General features: G+C 42.1%; 1 protein-coding gene across 6 annotated transcripts in view; it reads left to right on the top strand.

Moving 5' to 3' along the window:
- The window catches only part of PDE4DIP (phosphodiesterase 4D interacting protein), a 473,453-nt gene that overhangs the window by 42,742 nt on the left and 405,353 nt on the right, over nt 1–25,358 (top strand). For 4 of the 6 annotated variants that reach the window (XM_058176223.1, XM_058176219.1, XM_058176222.1 and 1 more), the window contains exons 2-3: nt 6,722–6,798; nt 25,145–25,253. In XM_058176223.1, coding sequence (XP_058032206.1) covers nt 6,722–6,798; nt 25,145–25,253 — 186 coding nt within the window. The remainder of the gene's footprint in view (nt 1–6,721; nt 6,799–25,144; nt 25,254–25,358) is intronic. The other 2 variants (XM_058176225.1, XM_058176224.1) reach the window with 1 other exon arrangement.

The following is a 25,358-nucleotide window of genomic DNA, read 5'->3' as shown; positions in this document are numbered from 1 at the left end:
CGATCAGACAGGATTTCAGAAACATCTGGTAAAAAGAAAGGAGGAGGCTTATGCCTATATATTAACAGCAACTGGTGTCAAGATTTTAAAATAATTTACAAATTCTGTGACAACAATTTAGAGACTTTAATTATCAATTGCAAACCATACTATTCGCCTCGTGAATTTTCCTCATTTCTTCTAACTGCTGTTTATGTCCCACCACAAGCCTATGTAAACAAGGCATTATGAACTCTAGCTGACCAAATCATGGAGGCTGAAGCCAAACACCCTGATTCACTGGCCATTGTTTTGGGAGATCTAAAGGCAAACTTTCCTTAAGGCAAACTTAAGGAAAGAGCTACCAAAATACTTTCAGCATGTCAATTGTCCCACCAGAGGCAAGAATACTCTAGACCATTGCTACACAACACTAAAAAATGCTTATCAGTCTTTATCACGTGCAGCTGTAGGACACTCTGATCATTGCATGATTCACCTTGTACCTGCTTACAGGCAAAGACTTAAAACCACAAAACCAACAATTAAATCAGTGAAGACCTGGACGGAGGAGGCAAAATTAAAGCTGCAGGCATGCTTTGACTGCACTGATTGGAATATTTTTGAAGATACCTCTGCAGACCTGGATGAACTCACAGATACTGTAACATCATATGTCAGCTTCTGTGAAGACTGATGTGTACCTACAAGAACTTGCGAATATACAGTAACAACAAACCTTGGTTCACACCTAAACTTAAGCAGCTACGACTTTCCAAAGAGGAAGCCAACAGAAAAGTTGATAAAATGCTGTACAATTAGGTCAGAAATGCACTAACAAGGGAGATCAGAGCAGCAAAAAGAAGCTACTCTGAAAAGCTAAAGAATCAGTTTTCAGCAAACATGTGGAAAACTCTTAAAAATATCACCAGCTATGACAAACCTCCTTCCCAGACTGAAGGTAATCAACAACTGGCAGATGACCTGAATGAGTTTTACTGCAGGTTTGAAAGGAAACTATAGCCACCTATCTCCACAACCCCCATCTCAGACACACCAACAACAGCCAAGCCTCCTACAACTGACCCCATTTCATTGGGTTCATAACCCCTAGTGATCACAGAAAAGGAAGTGTAATACCTATTTCACAGACAAAAGCCAGGAAAAGCTCCAGGCCCAGACAAGATAACTCCTTCTTGCTTAAAAGTCTGTGCTGACCAATTGGCCCCCATCTTCACCCATATTTTCAATAAATCACTAGAGATGGGCTATGTTCCTTCTTGCTTCAAACGCTCTACCATCATCCCAGTGCCGAAGAAGCCCACCATCAAGGAACTGAATGACTACAGACCAGTTGCTTTAACATCTGTAGTCATGAAAACCTTTGAAAGGCTAGTGCTTTCCTACTTGAAAACCATCATGGATCCGCTGTTAGACCCCTTGCAATTTGCATACCGAGCAAATAGATCAACAGATGATGCTGTTAATATGGCTCTGCACTACATCCTACAAATCTTGAGTCTCCAAAGACCTATGCATGGGTCCTTTTTGTAGACTTTAGTTCAGCATTCAATACCATCATTCCAGACATTCTTCTAACTAAGCTAAACCAGCTACAGGTACCGGAACAGACTTGTAAGTGGATCACAAGCTTCCTAACAAACAGGAAGCAGCAGGTGAAGCTAAGCAAGATCACATCAAACACCTGTAAAATTAGCACAGGGGCCCCCTAAGGCTGTGTGCTCTCCCCACTTCTGTATACCAATGACTGCATCTCCAACGATCCATCTGTTAAGCTGCTGAAGTTCGCAGATGACACAACAGTGATTGGTCTCATTCGAGACAATGACGAATCCACATATAGACAAGAGGTCAAACGACTAGCCTTGTGGTGCAACCAAAACAATCTGGAACTGAACACACTCAAAACCGTAGAAATGGTGGTAGATTTTAGGAGAAACCCTTCCATACTTCCACCTCTCACAATACTAGACAACACAGTATCAACAGTAGAAACCTTCAAATTTCTAGGTTCTATCATATTGCAAGATCTAAAATGGACAGCTAACATCAAAAACATCATCAAAAAAGGACAACAAAGAATGTTCTTTCTGCGACAACTCAGTAAGCTCAAACTGCCCAAGGAACTGCTGATTCAGTTCTACAGAGGAATTATTGAGTCTGTCATTTGTACCTCTATAACTGTCTGGTTCGGTTCTGCAACCCAACAAGAAAGACACAGACTTCAGAGGATAATTAGAACTGCAGAAAAAATAATTGCTACCAACCTGCCTTCCATTGAGGACCTGTATACTGCACGAATCAAGAAGAGGGCCGTGAAAATATTTACAGATCCCTCACATCCAGGACATAAACTGTTTCAACTCCTACCCTCAAAACGACGCTATAGAGCACTGCACACCAGAACAACTAGACACAAGAACAGTTTTTTCCCGAAGGCCATCACTCTGCTAAACAAATAATTCCCTCAACACTGTCAAACTATTTACTAAACCTGCACTACTATTAATCTTCTCATCGTTCCCATCACCAATCTCTTTCCACTTATGACTATATGACTGTAACTTTGTTGCTGGCAATCCTTATGATTTATATTGATATATTGACCATCAATTATGTTGTAAATGTTGTACCTTGATGAATGTATCTTTTCTTTTATGTACACTGAGAGCATATGCACCAACAAATTCCTTGTGTGTCCAATCACACTTGGCCAATAAAAAAAAAATCTATTCTATTCTATTCCTGTGCAAGGAAAGCTGCTGCTGAGTTCCAAGGAGGAGAACCATTTTCTGAGAGAGAGGAAGATAGTTCTATATGCTGTTTGTTTTCAAGTTCAGTTTGTAAATCCCATTCCAATGAGTCACATAAATTAAATTTATCTGATAAGGTGACTGAAGATGAGTTACTTACTGGAACAGATTGTCTGTTTGCAGTATAATTTTCCATTTTTGGCTGCTTCAATGGCTTGGATGAACTCTCTGCTGCAGAGTGCTGTGTCTTTCTCCTTTTCCCCATTCTTAAAAATCCTGGTTTGTAGTATTGTTAAAATGTATCTAATACAAATGGTAGCCACACTATATGTACTTTTGTAAAAAGTCCGGTATAGATTAAAAATAGATTTAAAATGTTGCTGCCTGTCCTCCATTTTAGCTCCTCCTCCAAGTACAGATTTGGCGAAACCAATTTGATATTCTAAGGTGGGGTGTCAAACTCAATTTCATTGAGGGCCGGATCAGGATTGTGATTGTCCTTGGTGGGCCAGGCAGAGGGGCCTGGGTGGTCATGGGAGACTGGGCATGGCCTGGAGGACATAACCAGCTCCACATCACTCATTTGGGGAGGAGCCTGTGGGGGCTGGGCAGGGTTGGGGAGGAAATCCAGGGGTCTCTGCTGGGTGGGGCAGTGGGCAGGAGGCTCATCCAGTGGGATGAGGTGAGGCAGGGGGCAGCACCCGAAACCGTCAGCCACCGCACACTTGCCGCCCTTTGGGCTGATAGTTTCCAGCAGCAGCCATTGAGATGTTCCCCTCATGCAGACAATGCACCTCGGCCATGCTGAGGGCTGTGTCACCGCTGCTTGGTTAAACCCACTCAGCCCACAGGAGGTGAAGCAGCTAGCTAGAAAGCCTGAGTAGAGATGGTAGAACATGGCCAGACCCAGAAGGTAAAAGATAGCCACTGTGAGTGAGAAAAGCCAGATCCCCAGGGGTGGCCATGTCGCTGATGGGGATCTGGTTTTTCCTGCTTGGGTTGGGTGGCTTTTACCTGCTGGGCCTAGGCATGCTCTACCACCTCTACTCGGCCTTTCTAACCGGGCACTTTGCCTCCTTCATGCTGGGTGGGCCTGGTGCTCTGGGTGGCAACATCAGTGGCTAATGGGAGTCTCAATGGTGTCAGTGGCCCACAGCAGTGCCAAGGTGCTTTAAGTATGTGAAAGGAATGCTCTCCAGGCACAGGCCAAGGGCAAGACCCACGAGTGGGCTGCGGAGATGACCAGCAGTGACCTGCTCTCCAACCACCAGCAAAAACAGACGGGACAAAGTAGGTGGGCTGATGGTGTCTGACAGCAGCCACCCTCACCTTGTCTTGGTCTGCGGTGGCAACAGAAGCCGGTGGCAGAGGTACAGGGCAGAGATGCCGGGTAGCTGCCTGCCCCATCCCAGCCATGTGGGATGGAGCAGGTGCATCCCATGGTGCGCATCATGTGCCTCCCTCCCTAACTTGGCCTGCTTCTGCCACCATTACCATGCCTGCTTCTTGGAAAGCCATCCTTGTGGTTGCAGTGGGCTGTGGAGCCCCTGCTGCCAGACACTCCCCACTACAAGTACACACGCACATACACACACGTGTGTGTTGGTCTGGGAGAAGTGAACGGAGAGCCACACAGAGGCAATGATGGGGGAGGGATCAAAATGGGAAGCCTCTGTCCAGGTTAAAAAGAAACCTGCGGAGCAGCAGCTTCCCTTTTTGTCCACCCTCCCCTCCATTGTCTCCGCACCTGGACTGACTCTATGCCTGGTGTTGAGAGGGCAGATCTGCTTCTGCCCCCTCCCCCCCATAATGCCAGAAGCCACATGCCACTGCTGCTCGTCTGCCATGTCCCCACCACAGCCCCTGCAATTGCCTATCATCCATCACACACTGGCAGGCAGGAGCCTCATGCCCAAAAGTTCCCATTCTTTCTTCTTCCCATCTTTTCCTTCCTCCATGCTCAGGAAGGGAGGAGGGGAGGAGGAGAGATTGGCAGCATGGCTTTCCCACATGGGGGTGGGGCGGTTCCAGTGAAAGGCTGGTGAGCGGGGCATGGAGACACTTGTGAAGATGCAGAGTTGATCTGCAACCTGATGATGGCCATCCTGGCCAGACCGCAGCCAGCCTTAGATCCATGCTGCTGCCTTGGCTCTGCCCCCTGCGCATGCACAGAGTGTGCGAGGGCTGGCATCCTGGGTGAAAGGGAAGCACTCAGAATGCAGTCCATAGGGACACCAGACTCCACGTGCTCACTGCCTCCTGGCTGCCACTAGGTTGCAGATCAGCAGCTGGTCCGCCTGGACTGGGCTGAGGCCTCATTGGCCAGTCCTTTCTGTCTCTCTCTGAGGCCACGTGGGCAAGATCTAAACAACTCATGGGCTAGATTTGGCCTGTGGATCTTGAGTTTGATACCCCTGTTCTAACAGATGATTTCAAAATTTAGGGGAAAATGTCTAGTTAAAAAAATTAAAGTCCTAGCAGCTCATTTAAAATGTCAAATTTTAAAATTTTCAGTGTTGATTTGGGCTTAAATGCGAAACAGTTTGTATCTGTTTGAACAGTTTGTATCCTTCTATCAGCACATTCAAGTCATGAGTTTCATCCCATCAAGTTTCAGTAATGGCAACCAAATCATACCTGCCCTCATGTACTTCAGGTTCACCCTGTTTGTTCCCCAAACTTTGAGCATTAGTATATAGGTATCTGAGTCCTTATGCTACCTACATGTTCTATTTTGTATCTGAGCTTTTCTTCCTTCCTTTTCAGAAAATCAGCAGATTGAGGAGAGAAGTATATACAAAATAAATTAATAGCAACTGCTATGTTCCAATTACAGATAGGGAGGGCAGGGGTGGGGATCTGTGTTAATTGATCAACCACCTCCATTATGATGCTCCCCTTTTGGGAAATGGGATCAGTTTGGGATCAGTGCCCAGAATGCCTCCCTCAAATCCCACACTTTCTTTGCAAAGCTAAGATATCTGGTCACCTGATTGTGACCACAATCATGATTTGAACTCCTAGGGAAAGCTCATTGGTGCCTGCAGGAAAAGCACCTAGTTTTAAGTAAGCAACTATAGTATGCATTTAGCTGGCAGAAGGAATGTGTATTTGTTGTCTTCTCTCCCTCCCACTTTCTATTCCTAATTGCTAGGTAAATGCACATAACATCTACTGGAAATTTGGACTGGGAACACTAGCTTTATTTTACTTTTTCTCTTTTATAAAATAAAATAAATTCATGCCAGGAGTTATTATTTCTACCTTTTATTAAATACTCTGGCCATTCTAATTTGTTTTATCTTAAAATACTATTATCAGGTCAATCCAACTCCATCTCTCTGTCTACAGTTAAGTATGGCTTGGTAGTCTGCACTTCACCACTGTAGGGTTGATTCTAAACCCTCTTAGATATTTTAGAATACATAGAAAAATATCTTTGCATGTTAACGTAAAATATTTGTATCCCACCTTTAAAATAAATCCATAAATGAATAACATAAATAAATATTTTTTAAAAATAAAATACATCCATAAAATTTATGACACTCCTGCTTCTTCTTTCAACCAAAAATTTGTAGAGTATATTGTTTTTGCTTGTTTGTTTGAATGTTTCTGATTGGCTACCATGAACAAGAGCACTTGTAATTTTTGCAATGTATTTTCGTATTGTCTATTTCCATCTTGCCAAAAAAATCAGAGGAAGGCTTTTTGTAGTTTGTCAATAAATATTTGCATTTAGGAAGCATCTCTCTCTTGTTAGTAATGCTTTGATGAATAGCATTGGAAATATATTTTTAATTACACAGTAAACTATAATATAGATTAAGTTGTACCAGAATGGGTTTGGATGATTTCTTTATAAATATGTTTGAGATAAAAAGTAACTCACTTCGGAATTTGAATTTCTAGAGCAGAAAACACCACAGTACAGTAGATTATGTTGATTCTTCACTGTTCTTTTTTAGAACATTGAACTAAAAGTGGAAGTGGAGAGCCTGAAGCAAGAGCTCCAGGAGAAGCAGCAAAGTTTAGAAAAAGCATGGTAAGTAAAGTATATCATGAAGATTAACGTTTTATGAACATGGACCCTGATCAATAGGAGTCATAAATGTAATATGCTATATCAAAGAGAACCAAACTTTTTCTATAAAATATCAAATCCTGCCTCTCCTCCACCTCTGTGGCACTGAAGGTCTGAAGGCCAAGGAGTGTGGCAGCCATTGAATGGAACTGGTCTGCCAGCAAGGAGGCCATGGAAGCTGATGATTCCACTTGCATTACTCTAATGTGTCTTACATGGAGGTGCCTTTTGCTCTAGATATGCAGTTGTTAAGCAAATCTAGCTTCCTTCATTGACATTGCTGTCAGAAGCTAAGTCACAAATGGCAATTACATGACTCCAGGACACTGCAACTATTATAAAAACATGCTGCTTGCCAAGTGCCTGAATTTTTATTACAGGACCATGGGGATGCTGCAACAGTTGAAAGTGCAAGGATCAGTCGTAAGACACTTTTTTCAATATTGTAAAATGAATTATTGTAAGTCAAAGACTATCTGTATTCATAAATAAGCAGTGTAAAACAGTGATTATATGGAGTATTTTACTTCCCTGTTAAAACAATTCCATTGTCCAGTAATCTGCTTCTACATCTGATTCAAAGTGTTGAATATGACTTCCCATGTTTCTGCAAACGGATTTATTAATAATAATAAATGAACCTGCTTACAATGAGATATTTCACTAAGGATAGGCATCAGATGGGCAGTCCTGGGAGAAGTTGCAGCTGTGTTAAGAAAACAGACAGTTTTATATTGACATGTCTTTGTCTCAGAATCACCCTTGGGAAATCAACTTTGAACCACTCTGCAACCATTTATTTCATTTTATCAGAAGGAAGATTTGTTAAAGAAAACCAGAGACAGAGGGTAAAGACAGAAAGTATGTAGACAGACATAGACAGACAGACAGTCAAACAAATATTAGAATAAAGAATAATAAGATTGGAAGGGATCTTGGAGGTCTTCTAGTCAAATCCTCTTCACATGGCAGTAGATCCTATACCATTCTAGACAAATGACTGTCCAGTCTCTTTTTGAAAAACCGTAGTGATTGAATAGTACACACAATTTCAAGAGGCAAGCTGCTCCACTGATTGTTTGTTCTTCAGGAAATTTCTCCTTAGTTGTAAGTTGGATCTCATACAGGTCCAATAGATAAAGATGGCTTTAGTTTGTGTAGTGCCCTTATGACGGTATCGTCAGTAAAATCAATGTGGATTAGTTCATTGCAATTGGATGAGGTATGACTAGGAAATGAGGGGGAGATGCCATTGCTGTTGACAAAGACTGAAGTGAAAAAAGTGTTGAAGAAATTAGCTTTAACGGCATCATCATTACAATCTTCACCATTTAACCTTTTTAGAGGTGGAATGGTTTTAGAGTATTTAAATTTGACATTTATGAAATTATAGAAGGCACGATTGAAATTCATGTGTAACAACTCTTCCTCCCACTTGCAATAGTAATTAATACATTCTCTTTTTATTTGGCGGCAAATGGATTTGTATCGGTTTTTGAAGTTAGCTACATAGCCAGTTTTAGGGGAATTGTAAAGGGAATTTTTTAAATTGGCATTTCCTTATTGATATGGGTAATTTGTTCTTTTTAGCTTTGGATGTTACTAACGGTACATATAGATTAATGACTTTTTGTACTTCAAGTAGAAAAGTGTTAGAATAATCTTCAGCAGTGTTGCAGTCATTGAATAGGATTTGCCAATCTAGAGATGAAAGGTTAGCAGCTATGAGATCATAATTTGCTTTTTTAAAGATTTATTTAGGAGTTCTATTATGAGATTCCTTGTATGGATGTAAATTTAGACAAAAGTCAATCATGCAGTGGTCACTGTTGGAATAAGATTATTTGATATGAAAGTTATAAAATGTGTTTAAACTGTTGCAGAAGATTAAATTGAGGCCGCTGTTGAATCTAGTGTTGTTAGATACCAACTGATCAAGTCCTAAAGTAATGACGGCATTATACAGAGTCGTATGTATTGATTCAGTAGAGCACTCATTTAGAATCCAATTAATAAAAGGTAAATTCAGGTCACCAAGAAAAATAATGGGATGTGGGCATGAGGCTGCCCATGTTAGTAAAGTAGTTAATTTACTCACATGATCAAGGTCATAATCAGGGGCTCTGTAACATAATAGGAAGCGAATTGTGGTACTTAATGAAGATAATGGTCTCATGAAGAACTAGCTCTTGTGATACCTGAACATTTTTCAGATCTAGGGACTTTTTATAGAATATGGCAACACCATTCCCTCTTCTGATTTGGTAGTCAGACCAATGGACATGGTAGTCACTTGTACTGGTAACAGAGTCAGAAAAGAATTTGCTGAACTATGTTTCACAGACAAATATAATGTCAAATTGAGCTGTATTTAGAAAAAGAAGAAATTTCGGCATTTTGTTTGCGAGGCTTCTTCGAGTAGTTTGCATTTAAGATCTGTAGCGGTGAACCTAGATGATCTTGGGGGAGTGCATACCTAGTTTTGTATGTTAGGGTGTTGAGGTTGTTGACTGTTGATTGTTGGGATGTTTAATTGATGGGATTGTCGATTATTGGTTATTGGGTTGTTGTGGTTGTAGGGATGTGAGCCATTGCTTTTGTGTTTGATATACACTTGGCATGGTAGTTGATGTAAAGGTCAGTTTCACCACGATTCAGGCATCTTCTGAGCTCTGTGTGAAGCTCAGTGGAGTGTGCACCCTGTAATATTGAAAGGTTGGGCTGCGAATGCAGTTTATCATGATTAATGAAGTTTCTGGCCAGTGTGTTTATTGAGTGGATGAATTTGTGTTTACTGGACTCACTATTACAAATGATTGCAAAAGTGAGGAGCCATCGTGCTGTCATTGTTTTTGTATTCAGGACCATCATGGGAGATGTCAATAATTTCATCAGGAGAGATAGTCAATGGTGGAAAATTGCTGATGATACTGCGAACCCTAGGGATGTCATCTATTTCATTGTTGTACTCAAGTACAAATAAGATGGTGTTTGGACACTTCTGTTCACGTTCAAGTGCATCTTTAATGAGGATTGAGATATCAGTAGTAGTGTAGCTAGTTCCATGAGGTTATGGTTCAGGCTGCAGTTGTAGAGATGGGGTAGGTTTTTGAGAAGATGGGTTTTCACTTTTCTGCTTTATATCATCTTTATAGAATAGAATAGAATAGAATTTTTATTGGCCATGTGATTGGACACATAAGGAATTTGTCTTGGTGCATATGCTGTCAGTGTACATAAAAGAAAAGATACATTCATCAAGGTACAACATTTACAACACAATTGATGGTCAATATATCAATATAAATCATAAGGATTGCCAGCAACAAAGTTACAGTCATACAGTCATAAGTGGAAAGAGATTGGTGATGGGAACGATGAGAAGATTAATAGTAGTGCAGATTTAGTAAATAGTTTGACAGTGTTGAGGGAATTATTTGTTTAGCAGAGTGATGGCCTTCGGGAAAAACTGTTCTTGTGTCTAGTTGTTCTGTTGTGCAGTGCTCTATAGCATCGTTTTAGTATACAGGTCTTCAATGGAAGGCAGGTTGGTAGCAATTATTTTTTCTGCAATTCTAATTATCCTCTGAAGTCTGTGTCTTTCTTGTTGGGTTGCAGAACCGAATCAGACAGTTATAGAGGTGCAAATGACAGACTCAATAATTCCTCTGTAGAACTGAATCAGCAGCTCCTTGGGCAGTTTGAGCTTACTGAGTTGTCGCAGAAAGAACATTCTTTGTTGTCCTTTTTTGATGATGTTTTTGATGTTAGCTGTCCATTTTAGATCTTGCAATATGATAGAACCTAGAAATTTGAAGGTTTCTACTGTTGATACTGTGTTGTCTAGTATTGTGAGAGGTGGAAGTATGGAAGGGTTTCTCCTAAAGTCTACCACCATTTCTACGGTTTTGAGTGTGTTCAGTTCCAGATTGTTTTGGTTGTACCACAAGGCTAGTCGTTCAACCTCTCGTCTCTATGCCGATTCATCATTGTCTCGAATGAGACCGATCACTGTTGTATCATCTGCGAACTTCAGTAGCTTAACTGATGGATCATTGGAGATGCAGTCATTGGTATACAGAGAGAAGAGAAGTGGGGAGAGCACACAGCCTTGGGGGGGGGGGCCCTGTGCTAATTGTACAGGTATTTGATGTGATCTTTGCTTAGCTTCACCTGCTGCTTCCTGTTTGTTAGGAAGCTTGTGATCCACTTACAAGTCTGTTCCAGTACCTGTAGCTGGATTAGCTTAGTTAGAAGAATGTCTGGAATGATGATATTGAATGCTGAACTAAAGTCTACAAAAAGGACCCTTGCATAGGTCTTTGGAGACTCAAGATGTTGTAGGATGTAGTGCAGAGCCATATTAACAACATCATCTGTTGATCTATTTGCTCGGTATGCAAATTGCAAGGGGTCTAACAGCGGATCCGTGATGGTTTTCAAGTATTGAGCGAAGCTATAATGGTGTTAAGGGATTTTAATTTCAATGGAGTCAAGGGATGCTAAATGAGATTCAATAGTAAATAAAAATAAATAAATAAATAAAAAGAAACAAAAAGGGCCATTTAGCAAACTTCAAAAAACGCTAGAGAAATATTTACAACCAAATAAAAACTGAATGCTCCATTTACCACACAAAGCAAGAAGAAGATCTTCTGCGCACAAATTCCAATTGTGCTTTTTATAATTTTGTGAACAATAAACTTAAAGAATCAAGATCCATCCCACCACTAAAAGAATGTAATGGCAAAGAATATAACAATGAAACAATTAAAGCAAACCTCTTTAACACATTCTTTGGCTCAGTCTTCGTTAACAGTGATGGCACATATCCGACATTCCCCAATTCCCATCAATGGTTACAATGACTTAACACATATAGACTTCACAGAAGATAATGTTGAAAAAGCTCTTCGCAAACTGAAACCATCTTTATCTATTGGACCTGATGGACTATGTGCATACTTCTTAAAAAAACTTTCCACTAATATAGCAGAACCCCTCAGCATAATCTCTGATAAAGCTTTCATGACTGGTTTCCTTCCCAAACTTTGGTCTCTAGCCACAATCATCCCTATCTTCAAAAAAGAAGATCCCAGCCTAGTTGAAAATTACATACCAATCTCTCTATGCTGCATCACCTGCAAAGTAATGGAATCTATCATCAACCAATCCATTACCCTCCACCTAGAAACAAACAAACTATTCTCTAACAAAAAATTTGGTTTCAGAAAAAAATTATCATGTAACTTACAACTTCTCCACTGCAAAAACATATGGACTACTAATCTTGATCAAGGCAAAGCAATAGATTCAATCTAGATGTCAGGCCTGGAAACCATATTAGACTTTAGGTTTCCAGACGCTGCCACATTTTTCCCCTGAGGGGAAGAAGGGGGGCTGAGGGGTATGGTAACATTCTTCAGACGGTCAAGGTCGGATGGGGTTCACATCTGCAGGAAGAGTGGCAAGAAGATATTCGAATGGACTGGGAGAACGTGGGACCATGTGACCATCAAAGGGGTCAGGGGAGTGGGACTCTTGGGGTTTGTATAACTGGGGAAAAGAATCCGGAACTTCAGTTTTGGAATTGCACTCATCGTGTGCCAGACTCCTCATGCTAGTAAAGAACTCTGGAAAAGAAATGTCTCTGAGTTTCTTTTACGCAGAAGAGGTATTTCTGGAACTTTGACATTATTCCAAAACTCTTAACTTTCTTTTCCTAACGGTACCCTCTCCTCCTCTCAGAGGGGGCCCGTTAGAGGGGTGCTGGGCCCCAGTCTCCGCAACCTCCACAGCGGTGCAAAGACCCAGTGAAGATGGAAGAGCAGCAAGTTGAAAGCGTAGAAGGAGCACCAGAACATGAATCTGACGATTTAATTGAAGTCACCTATTTCCCATCGGAGAAGGGGACTCGAAGCCCCGAAGTGGTAGAGCCTGCTTGTCAGCTTGGAGCACGGCCCAAGGACTCTGATTCATGGGTAAGCTGCCAGTCGGGAGAAAACATTTCCCCGGGGCGGAATGGAGAGCCCCCTCCCTCTTCTCAACCTCACTGGAGGACAGTAAAACCTGGAGAATCGGGAGAGTCACTGGATTGGGACCTGAGAAACCCCCTGAAATCCCAGTCCCTATTAGACCTCCCTGAAACTTTTGAGCGTCTGGAAGTGAGGCCCCGCATAAGCTCAGCCCACCTACCTCGAGAGCCTTTAGCTCAGCCTAAATTCACCTTCCCTCCCGCCAGAGAGAGAGAAATTACTGAAGCTCGAAGCCGTTCCGATGAATGCAGAAAACCCTCCCTTCCCTCTTTCGGATGGCAGGGAGTTCAGGCAGCACCAAGAGCTTGGGGGGAATCGCAACTCCCCCTTCCAATTGACCTTTCCCGCCAACAGAGGCCTACGCTGCCTCCAGCAGCTTCTATTCCTCCTGGTTGGGTGTTTTATCCTGGACAAGGGTGGATCCAATACCAATGGCAACCAGCCGGTTCAGCACCTTTCTTTCCTGGGGGCCCCACGCCGATGTTTGTTTCATCAGCTGAAGCATTTCAAGGACTTCCTTCTCAGCAGCCAGGGGGAATTCCACCCCCCTTTACAGCTCAACAACCAGCCACAACAGCAACGGCCCCGCCCCCGCAAATCCCTCTTCAGCCGCAAGCAGGCCAGCTAAACCCCCCTGCACCCCCTCCCCCAACCCCTCCCCCTTTCAAACCAACCTTTGATGGGAATCCACACCACCTGGCTTACTTTCTCAGCAGAATTGAGGCTTACGTTGACCAATATAGACATCAATGCCCATCAGAAAGAAGCCTAATCAACGCCATCTCAGATGGTATGAATGTGGGGCTAGCCTCAGAGTGGATAGCTCAGCTATACAATGAACATGCACCAGAACTAAACAATGTTCAGGGATTTATAGCACTGCTTCGCAACCGGTTTCAAGATGATGACCTAATTGCAGAATGTGAATCCTCCTTAAAAACAATGAAACAAGGCAACAAGCCACTAAAACAATTTGTATGGGATTTCAGAAGAGTTGCTGGCAATCTTAGACATTGGCCAGAACAAATTATCCTCCACTACTTCAAACACGCCATTGATCAAAACATCAGAAAAGCCTGCTCCACCAGAGGAATCCCAGAACAACTTAATGCCTGGTACAACGTGTCCATCGCTCTGGACAGAGAATTCAACCCCCTCCAAAGCCAAGCACTGACTCGACCGCGATCACACCGCAGTACTAACATCCCACCAAATAAACTGCTAGCGGACTTAAAATCAGCACTCACTGACGATGCTTGGTTTAAAGAAAACTTGCCAGACCTCACCTTAAGGGATGGGATACCCTGGAAGGGTACCAAAATTTATGTACCCGTCGCTATGCGGTTGCCAATACTACAGAGAAGCCACGACTCTCGCCTAGGGGGTCACTTTGGATTTTTAAAAACTCTCCACTTGGCTAGAAGACAATTCTGGTGGCCGAAAATGAAATCAGATGTCGAAGACTATGTCAGGAGTTGTGCTACCTGCGCCACCATGAAGTCCAGACCAGGGAAACCCCCTGGACTCCTACAACCCGTAGCCGAACCCACCAGACCCTGGGAAGAGATTGCCATGGATTTTATTGCTGAACTCCCACCTAGTGGAGGAAATACAGTGATATGGACCGTAGTGGACTTGTTCTCTAAACAGGCCCACTTCACTGCGTGCAGCGGATTGCCATCGGCTAGAAAATTAGCAAAGCTCTTCCTCAAACACATCTACAGACTGCATGGAGTCCCTAAAAGGATAATATCCGACAGGGGTGTTCAATTCACAGCCAAGTTCTGGAGAGAGTTCCTACGGTCCATTGGGTCGTCTCAAGGACTTAGTTCTGGATTCCATCCGGAGACTAACGGAGCGGCTGAAAAATTAAATTTGATGGTGGAACAATACATACGGTGTTACGTAAATTACCAACAAGAAAACTGGTCCGACTTGTTACCATTTGCAGAGGTTGCATATAATAATGCCGTACACAGCAGCACGGGGTTAACCCCTTTTCAAGTAACCAGCGGCATGGACTTCGTTCCAATGCCTGAACTCCCCGTGCAACCCCCCACTTCGGTTTCCCTAACGGACTGGATGAATTCGTTGAAGAAAGGTTGGGAAAACACAAAAAAGGCCTTAGCTGTGACAGCTCGAAATTACAAAGCCCAAGCTGACAAACACCGTTCCCTTCAACCCCCTTTTCGCATTGGAGATAAAGTCTTTTTGTCTACTAAGTATCTAAGATTAAGGATACCCAGCAGAAAATTCGGTCCAAAATTTTTGGGTCCTTTCCCCATTGTAAAAATTATTAATCCCGTTACCGTCCAACTCAAGCTCCCTCGAATGTTGGGGAAAATACACCCGGTATTCCATACCAGCTTATTAAAACCTGCTAGACAGTCTGGTCTGAGACCTCAACCTGCCGCTCCCCCACCACCCTTGATAATCCAAGGTGAAACCCACTATGAAATCAAGAAAATCCTTGACTCTAGACTATATAGAGGTCAATTACAATATTTAGTCCACTGGAAGGGATATCCATTATCTGAATCTACTTGGGTCAAAAGTTGGAAAGTAAATGCGGACAATTTGATTAAACAATTTCACGACACTTTCCCTGACAAACCTAAGAAACCTCTTGGAGAGGGGAGGGGGGGGTAGAAGGGAAGTGTGGACCACTGACACTCTTCTTTATCGACTCTTTGTTTTCTTTCCTAGGATATAGCTTCTTTTCCAAGAGGGGACGCCTGTCAGGCCTGGAAACCATATTAGACTTTAGGTTTCCAGACGCTGCCACATTTTTCCCCTGAGGGGAAGAAGGGGGGCTGAGGGGTATGGTAACATTCTTCAGACGGTCAAGGTCGGATGGGGTTCACATCTACAGGAAGAGTGGCAAGAAGATATTCGAATGGACTGGGAGAATGTGGGACCATGTGACCATCAAAGGGGTCAGGGGGGTGGGACTCTTGGGGTTTGTATAACTGGGGAAAAGAATCCGGAACTTCAGTTTTGGAATTGCACTCATCGTGTGCCAGTCTCCTCATGCTAGTAAAGAACTCTGGAAAAGAAATGTCTCTGAGTTTCTTTTACGCAGAAGAGGTATTTCTGGAACCTTGACACTAGATAGACTTCTGCAAAGCTTTTGACTCAGTAGTACACGATAAACTTCTCCTAAAACTAAAATCCTACGGCATTTCAGGACCTCTTCACAATTGGATAACTGCTTTCCTGTCAAACAGACAACAAGTGGTCAAAATTGGCAATGCTCTATCAAATCCTGTTCCTGTCAAAAGTGGCGTTCCTCAAGGCAGCGTTCTTGGACCAACGCTCTTCATACTATACATAAATGATTTCTGGGACCTTATCTCAAGTTATTGTGTTCTCTTTGCTGACGATGTCAAATTATTTAACACCACCAACAATACTACTACCCTTCAAAAAGACCTTGACTTTGTATCCGATTGGTCTAAAACTTGGCAACTCCAAATCTCAACCAGCAAATGCTCAGTCTTACACATTGGAAAAAAGAACCCAAACACTAAGTACAAGCTTGATGGACATTACCTTACTGATGACCGCCACCCTGTTAAAGACCTTGGAGTTTTCATATCAAATGATCTAAGTGCTAAAGCCCACTGCAACTACATAACAAAAAAGGCTCTAAGAGTTGTAAACCTAATTTTGCATAGCTTCTTTTCCAAAAACTGTACACTACTAACCAGAGCATATAAAACATTTGCTAGACCTATTCTTGAATACAGCTCACCTGTCTGGAACCCATACCACATCTCTGAAATTAATACAATTGAACGAGTCCAGAAATATTTTACAAGAAGAGTTCTCCGCTCCTCTGTAAACAACAAAATACCTTATACCACCAGACTTGAAATCCTGGGATTAGAAAACCTAGAACTCTGCCGACTCCGACAAGACCTGTGTTTAACACACAGAATCATCTATTGCAGTGTCCTTCCTGTTAAAGACTACTTCAGCTTCAATCGCAATAATACAAGAGCAAACAATAGATTCAAACTTAATGTTAACCACTTCAATCTTGATTGCAGAAAATATGACTTTTGTAACAGAGTTGTTAATGCTTGGAATACACTACCTGATTCTGTGGTTTCTTCTCAAACTCCCAAAAGCTTTAACCAAAAACTGTCTACCATTGACCACACCCCATTCTTAAGAGGACTATAAGGGGCGTGCATAAGTGCACAAAAGTGCCTATTGTTCCTGTCCTATTGTTTCCTTTCAATGTATGTGCTTGTATATAATGTTGTGACAAAAAAAAATAGTGTTAACCCTTTCTTTCAGGCCATTGACATTGTCTAGTTTTGATTTGCAAGAAGGGCAGAGAAGTGGGAGTGTGAAATGGGAGGATGGGAGTGAGGCCTCTTGTATGAATTGGGCCATGGCTTTGATTAATTTCATGCATTTGTGATGCGCAAACATGCCACATAGAGAGCACTTCACTGAGCACTCGTCATCCTCAATGGAATCCAAACAGATGAAGCAGCATGAGCTGGAGTTTTGAAGATTTTTAGTAGAGATTTCCTTTGTTTTGAGTGTGGATTTAGTGGTGGAGTGTTTGCTAGGCCTTGTAATTTTGTATTTGCAATCCAAGCCTTGCCAATTAAAAACAAATTCTATGTAGCTTTGAATGCCCAAATACAAAAACAATATAGTATTCCAAGTGAGATCTCACCAGTGCAGTATAAAGTGAGTCACTTCATCTGATGTTGATACTATCCCTCTATTAATGTAATATAGAACTCCATTAGCTTTTTTAGCAGCTGTGGCACACTACTGTCTCATATTATTAGGACCGCTAGATCTCTCTCACAGTTGCTACTATTAAACCAGTACCCCTATTCTATATATGTGTATTTATTTTTTCTTGACTACATGTAGGACTTAGTTTTCTCATGACTGAATTGCATTTTGTTGGATAGGGTCCAGTGTTCAAGTCTGTAAAGATCCTTCTATGCCTTAAGCCTATCTTGTCTGTTCTCCCCAGTTTGGTGCAGCAAATTATTCTCCCCAGCAAATTTGATGCATGCCCCTTCTATCCCCTGATCTTGTTTGTTTGTTTGTTTGTTTGTTTAATTTATTGGCTGCTCATTTTACCGTAGGGTAACTTATATGTTTCAGCTTATGCCTACAGAAGACCCAAATTATGTATGTATCAAATGTAAACTACTTGAATTACTAGAAGAAAAAGTAAAAAGTTTATAGGCAACTCTAACCACTCTGAAACTCAATGAGCAAAGTGAGAAATCCCAACCTAAACAAGAAGACTACATCAAAATAAAACACAATAGGAAACATGGAGCTTCTTTAAAAAATGATGATCCCATATATGAACATAAAGAAGAAAACTGATACACCCAAATCGAATAAAATAGGGAACAAACAGCTTCCATAAAAAGTGAGCCTACATGTGCACCTAAAAAGCAACACTGATGGAAACATGTCATTCTTAGAATAAAACAGCAAAGATCAAAGCCCCTACCATCTACTCTTAACACACTCCAATGAAACCCTTCTGGAACTGAACAATCACTTTCATAACCTCCCCCTGGAAGAAAATATACACTCAAAAGAGTATTCATCGATAGTTCTAAAAATGAAGCACAATCCAGCATTCCTGTGACAGAAAGAAAAATGTCAGGGCTCCGACTAACCCTGAGATGTGGCTTCTCAGGATTCTCAAAGGTCTTCTTTAATGAGTACATCATATCAGCACAACTTTAATGAAAATCAAATCTAAATCTTTCCCATGGTTTCAGTACAATCAAACTAGGAAATAAATAGGAAACTAGAAAGTTTCCAAAAGATGCCCCATGAGCCTTGAGCCATGAATTCGAAAACACCGGAAAACATAATGCATGGAGGCAACACTCTTTTTCCTCCCCGATTGCCTGAAGCAATTCGCAAAGCTGCACACCCTCCTCCTCCTTTTCTGCAGTCTCACTTTCTTTCTCCCCACCCCGCCAGATCCACCTCCCAGGCCAGGAGCAGAAGCCAACTGCCCTCAGCCTGGGTCATCTGGAGAAGGGGCAGACCGAGCAGCGAGCCACCTAGCCTTACACCTCTCGCGCAGAAGCGCCTGCTTCGCAAGAGCATTACCTCCATGCATTGCGTTTTCCTCCCTGATGCAATTCACAGAGCCATGCGTTCTTATAGATAGATAGAATTTTTATTGGCCAAGTGTGATTTGTCTTGGTGCATATGCTGAATTTGTCATATTCAGCATATGCTGAATATGCAAGGAATTTGTCTTGGTGCATATGCTCTCAGTGTACATAAAAGAAAAGATACCTTCATCAAGGTACAACCCTTACAACACTTAATGATAGTCATAGGCTACAAATAAGCAATCAGGAAACAATATCAGTATAAATTGTAAAGATACAAGCAACAAAGTTACAGTCATAAGTGGAAGGAGATGGGTGATGGGAATGATGAGAAGATTAATAGTAGTGCAGATTTAGTAAATAGTTTGACAGTGTTGAGGGACTTATTTGTTTAGCAGAGTGATGGCATTCGGGAAAAAACTGTTCTTGTGTCTAGTTGTTCTGTGTGCAGTGCTCTATAGCATCGTTTTGAGGGTAACAGTTGAAACAGTTTATGTCCAGGATGTGAGGGTCTGCAAATATTTTCACAGCCCTTTTTTTGATTTGTGCAGTATACAGATCCTCAATGGAAGGCAGGTTGGTAGCAATTGTTTTTTCTGCAGTTCTAATTATCCTCTGAAGTCTGTGTCTATCTTGTTGGGTTGCAGAACCAAACCAGACAGTTATAGAGGTGCAGATGACAGACTCAATAGTTCCTCTGTAGAACTGGATCAACAGCTCCTTGGGCAATTCGAGCTTTCTGAGTTGGCGCAGAAAGAACATTCTTTGTTGTACAGGTATCTGATGTGATTCTGCTTAGCTTCACCTGCTGCTTCATCTGTTAAGAAGCTTGTGATCCACTTACAAGTCTGTTCAGGTACCTGTAGCTGGTTTAGCTTAGTTAGAAGAGTGTCTGGAATGATGGTATTAAATGCTGAACTAAAGTCTACAAAGAGGACCCTTGCGTAGGTCTTTGGAGATTCAAGATGTTGTAGGATGTAGTGCAGAGCCATATTAACAGCATCATCTGTTGATCTATTTGCTCAGTATGCAAATTGCAAAGGGTCTAACAGTGGATCCGTGATGGTTTTCAAGTGGGACAGATTTATTGAATATACGGGTGAAGACACATACACACACACACACACACACACACACACACATATGTAGGTCTTTGGTTATTCGGGTTTTCTCCCGCATAAAATTGGAAGTGTCTTGGTGACGTTTTGACGAAGTCTCATTCGTCATCTTCAGGCTTCAGCTTCGTGCTTCTGGGAGCAAACCTTGCTCCCAGAAGCATGAAGTTGAAGCCTGAAGATGACGAATGAGACTTCGTCGAACGTCGCCAAGACACTTCCAATTTTATGTGGGAGAAAACCCAATAACCAAAGACCTACATACAAACACCCGCGAAAACCTCAGAAATATATATATAGAAATATATATATATAGAAATATATATATATATGTAGGTCTTTGGTTATTCGGGTTTTCTCCCGCCTAAAATTGGAAGTGTCTTGGCGTCGTTTCGACGAAGTCTCATTCGTCATCTTCAGGCTTCAGTTTCAGCTCGGTCGTGCTTCAGGCTTCAGCTGAAGCACAACCAAGGACCAGAAGCCAGACCGCAGCTGCAACATTAGCCATTTCAAACTCCTCCAATCCATACATGCAACAGACTGACACCCACTATGAAGATGTAGCATGACCACGACCACGAAGCCGAACAACAGCAATGCAGCTCACCAGCTCAAATCCCCCTGCAACTCAGACTAATCTGAGCACAATGAAGCCCCCACCCAAACAGGACACACCCCCAGCCAATCAGAGCACAAAAACCCCTATCCAATCAGAGCACAGCCAAGCTCCCACCCAATCAGTTCAAACCCCACTAGCAGTTAAAAGGAAGAAACAGCTGCAATCACACATTGCTCCCAGAAGCACGAAGCTGAAGCCTGAAGATGACGAATGAGACTTCGTCGAACGTCGCCAAGACACTTCCAATTTTATGTGGAGAAAACCAATAACCAAAGACCTACATACAAACACCCGAAAACCTCAGAAATATATATATAAATATATATATAGAAATATATATATATATGTAGGTCTTTGGTTATTCGGGTTTTCTCCCGCCTAAAATTGGAAGTGTCTTGGCGTCGTTTCGACGAAGTCTCATTCGTCATCTTCAGGCTTCAGTTTCAGCTCGGTCGTGCTTCAGGCTTCAGCTGAAGCACAACCAAGGACCAGAAGCCAGACCGCAGCTGCAACATTAGCCATTTCAAACTCCTCCAATCCATACATGCAACAGACTGACACCCACTATGAAGATGTAGCATGACCACGACCACGAAGCCGAACAACAGCAATGCAGCTCACCAGCTCAAATCCCCCTGCAACTCAGACTAATCTGAGCACAATGAAGCCCCCACCCAAACAGGACACACCCCCAGCCAATCAGAGCACAAAAAAACCCCTATCCAATCAGAGCACAGCCAAGCTCCCACCCAATCAGTTCAAACCCCCACTAGCAGTTAAAAAGGAAGAAACAGCTGCAATCACACATTGCTCCCAGAAGCACGAAGCTGAAGCCTGAAGATGACGAATGAGACTTCGTCGAAACGTCGCCAAGACACTTCCAATTTTATGTGGGAGAAAACCCAAATAACCAAAGACCTACATACAAACACCCGCGAAAACCTCAGAAAACACACACACACACACACACACACACACACACATATATCAATGCCTCTTCCAAAAAGTCCATCCATAAAGGGGGAAGAACCTGGGCACAGTGCTCCTTTGAAAAGCTACAGCTGGATTTTATTCAACTACCCAGAGCTAACAGCTACCAGTGTGCCATGGAGTACTTGGATCAGCTTATCCACTGTGTAGAGGCTTTTTCCTGTTGCCATGCCACAGCACTCGAAACAGGCTGACATCTCTTAAAGGATATAGTGTCCAGTTTTGGGGTCCCCAGCACCCTAAAAATGGATCATGGAAAACATTTTGTGTCCCAAGTTATCACCCATGTATTACATGCAATAGGAATTATCCAGAATCTTCATGCCCTGTATCACCCAGCATCTTTGGAGTGGGGTGGGGAGGAGGGTAAAATGTGCTAATAGAGAACTCAAGAATCTACTAGGTAAGCTCTGGCAGGAGATATGTTTGCCATGGCCCAAGTCCTGCTCATTGCCCTATTCCACCTCAGAACTAGATCCCAACAAGATTTAGGTAGCTGGCCATTCAAATTGCTTTTTGGCTGGCCACAAGACACCCTCAGAGGTTTAGACCCACATTTTCTCAGCTTAGAAAGGGTGGGGGATGTGGTCTTATCCTCATATCTTTCAGCCCTGCATAGACAACTTTGTGACTTGTGGAAGTGAAGTGTGCAGAATCAGGCACTGTCTCTAGACACTCCATCCATTCAAACCAGGAGATAAGGTTCGGATCTGGTAATTTACTCGAAAGTCACTACTACAATCAAAGTGGAGCAGACCCTTCCAAGTCCTGCTGACCCCCCAGACAGTCATGAAAGTAGATGAAAGGGACTCCTAGATCCATTGATCCTACATCAAACTAGCTGTAATTGACCACAGCACTAAACCAAGGCCAACATCAAAGGTTCTGCCTATCAAACTTAAGAGAGACTCCAAAATGGATGAGTGGAGATTAAAGATTAGAGACTTTCTTTGAAGCCATGGAAGACAACAGGGAAAACTATGGGGGGAGGGTGGAAATTCATAATTAATCTCATTCTTCCTATAATTAGCCAACTAGATGGGTTCATGGAATTTATCCTGCTCCCAGACAAGGGAAACATCTGGGAATAACTGGTGAGAAAAGTCCTAAATACCTCAGACCATCTGGCAGGAGGGAAATCTGTTATTTTAGATATTTTAAAAATAAAGATATTTTAACCACTTGCCTTGTAGGGGTAACTGCGCACCCACACTCCATCCCAAACCATACTATATTTAGGAATTTCCATCTTGTTACTACCTATTCCACCATTTTTTATTAGGGGACTGTCAGGCTGCCTCTGATTATATCTACACCTTGACTTCATTTGTAAATAAAGAAAAATACTTTTACTAGATACATTCGGACTGCAGCAGTATAAAGTTGAATCTGAGACAAAATATGGCTAACATTCCATATCCCATTGTTAGTTCCTCCTCTCCCCAAGTGGTCAGTAGGTTTGGTCCAATGCCAGCTCCTTCTCGGCCCCCCGTGGTAATCTTCTTCTGCAGGTCTCTGGCTGTAAATCATCTCAGGAATGCAATGTCCGTTGAAAGCGCGCACTCTAACATTCCTGTTAAATTCAAACTATGTCAGACAACACTCTTAAATGGCCCTCTCTACTTAAACTGAAATCATGAGCTATTTACATTAAACATAAAAACCCCATGCAATCTAACTACTAAATATAAAGAGTACAAAAGGATGCGAGGATTGGAGTGGAGGCTGACAGGGACCCAACACTGATAATAGATACAAAACCATGTTCACATTACACACAGAAACTGTAACTTGTGCAACTGCATACTTTGTAATGGAAAACTGCTCTGTCCACAAGGTGCCATCTTGCCACAACCTCGCTAACACCATCTTAACTTGCAATCACAGGATATTCCCTTCCCCTACTGCCATGTAAAGCTTCCCTTAGGATGATTCTTGCTCTGTGGCACTAAAGCCTATTCATATCTCCCAGCCAATCCAATAGGCGGACTATGCAACCTTGGATAACTAACTATCCTTATGCCATCACTGAAGAGATGGCAGAAAAGAGATCTCCAACTCTTAACACCTGATTGCGACTCATGAACTGTTCCCCAGTAAGGAGGAATATGTTGCACTGGCAGTTTCATTAATTGGAGTTCCAGGGCTCACTGTGTATAACTCCAGAAATATCAACAGTTTAGCTTGCACACTGGCTAAAAACCTCAATTCGACCTCCCAAGTCCTAGATGCACTAACCAGAGTGCTGAGGCAGATTCAGAAAGTGATCCTAAAAAAATTGGGCAGCCAATGATTACTTGTTATTGAGACACAATCATGGCTACAAAGAATTTTGAAGCATGTACTGCTTCAACCTGACCAAAACCTCACAGCTCATAGAAAGTGACATCAAATGTCTAAAAAAATTGGCACAAAACATCAGATATGATAAATTTCCTTTCGACTTAACAGAACTTCTGTTCTAGCTGCTAGACTTTCATTGGCTGAAAACTCTCCTTCTGGGAACCATCACCATAACCATTCTAGGAATCCTATTGTGTTGCCTCTACCAGTGTGTTCCTCCTTGTCTCAGTAACCTGCAAAATTGCCTCCCATCTCACAGGCATACCCGTAAAGACACCAACCAGGTATATAAGAGTCAAGATGAAATTGATAAGAATCCTTGTCCTTGTTTCTCCTTTTCAGCTTGAGTTACAGGTTACAGCAATTACCAAAGAGTGTTGGGTGAATCACAGCCTCTTTCTGTCATTCTCTGGCAAGACTTATTGATTGTTACCTCACCTGTTGTCTGACTGACAAAGCATAGACTCTATGGAGGACATGTTCAGAATTCTACCAATACTCCTTCAATAGTTATTTCCTTTCTAATGGGATTCCTTGGCTATAGTGTATGTGGACATCAGCAACAGCAACTGAGGGGAAATGTGGGAGAGAAGGGAAGGTCCTAGGAAAATCTGAAGCCAAGCTGATCACTGGAGTAGCCCATGCTTGAAGACTATTTTTTATTGCTGAAATAATCACAGTAAGGAACAAATATACAGGCTGATACATCTATGGAGGCAATGGCTAAGTAGCAAGAAGTAAGATAAAGGGGTGGGCAGAATAGTGGCATAAGGGTAGTGGAACAGTGGCAATGGCAGTGGCAAAGAAGAGGCAGACTTGTATAGAGACAATGCAGGAGAGAGAAGAGAGTATGATGCACACTAACCATGCCCTACTTATCCTATGAAATCACACAGAGTTCACAAATATTTTATTTCTACTAAAACTTAGAACAATCAAACTTGTCAGGCATTGTTGTTGTTGGACCAATGCAGATCCAAACAGTTTGGCCAAACTTCCAGAATACTATAGTTTACTAGATTAGAAAGAAAGCATATTTTTCATTCTTTGACCATCATCTGAAACTATGACTTTCAGGACAGAAGCAGAGAATCAGAGCAATAAAGATGAAGCTGAGAATTGTTATCTACCAAAGAATAAGCACGTCTGTAAGAACCTGGGGGAAAAAATCCAGACACTACATGAGGTAAGAAAAATACTTTTTTGATTGATTCCATCAAACCATACTATTGCATAAATCACTGATGCAGCCATAGACAAGTTCAGGAAGTGTCACAGAAAAAATATCCTT

This window comes from Ahaetulla prasina, chromosome 3 (assembly GCF_028640845.1).
Source record: "Ahaetulla prasina isolate Xishuangbanna chromosome 3, ASM2864084v1, whole genome shotgun sequence".
Taxonomy (NCBI): domain Eukaryota; kingdom Metazoa; phylum Chordata; class Lepidosauria; order Squamata; family Colubridae; genus Ahaetulla; species Ahaetulla prasina.
Note: the sequence above shows the minus strand (reverse complement) of the source record. Positions and strands in the feature narration are given on the sequence as shown.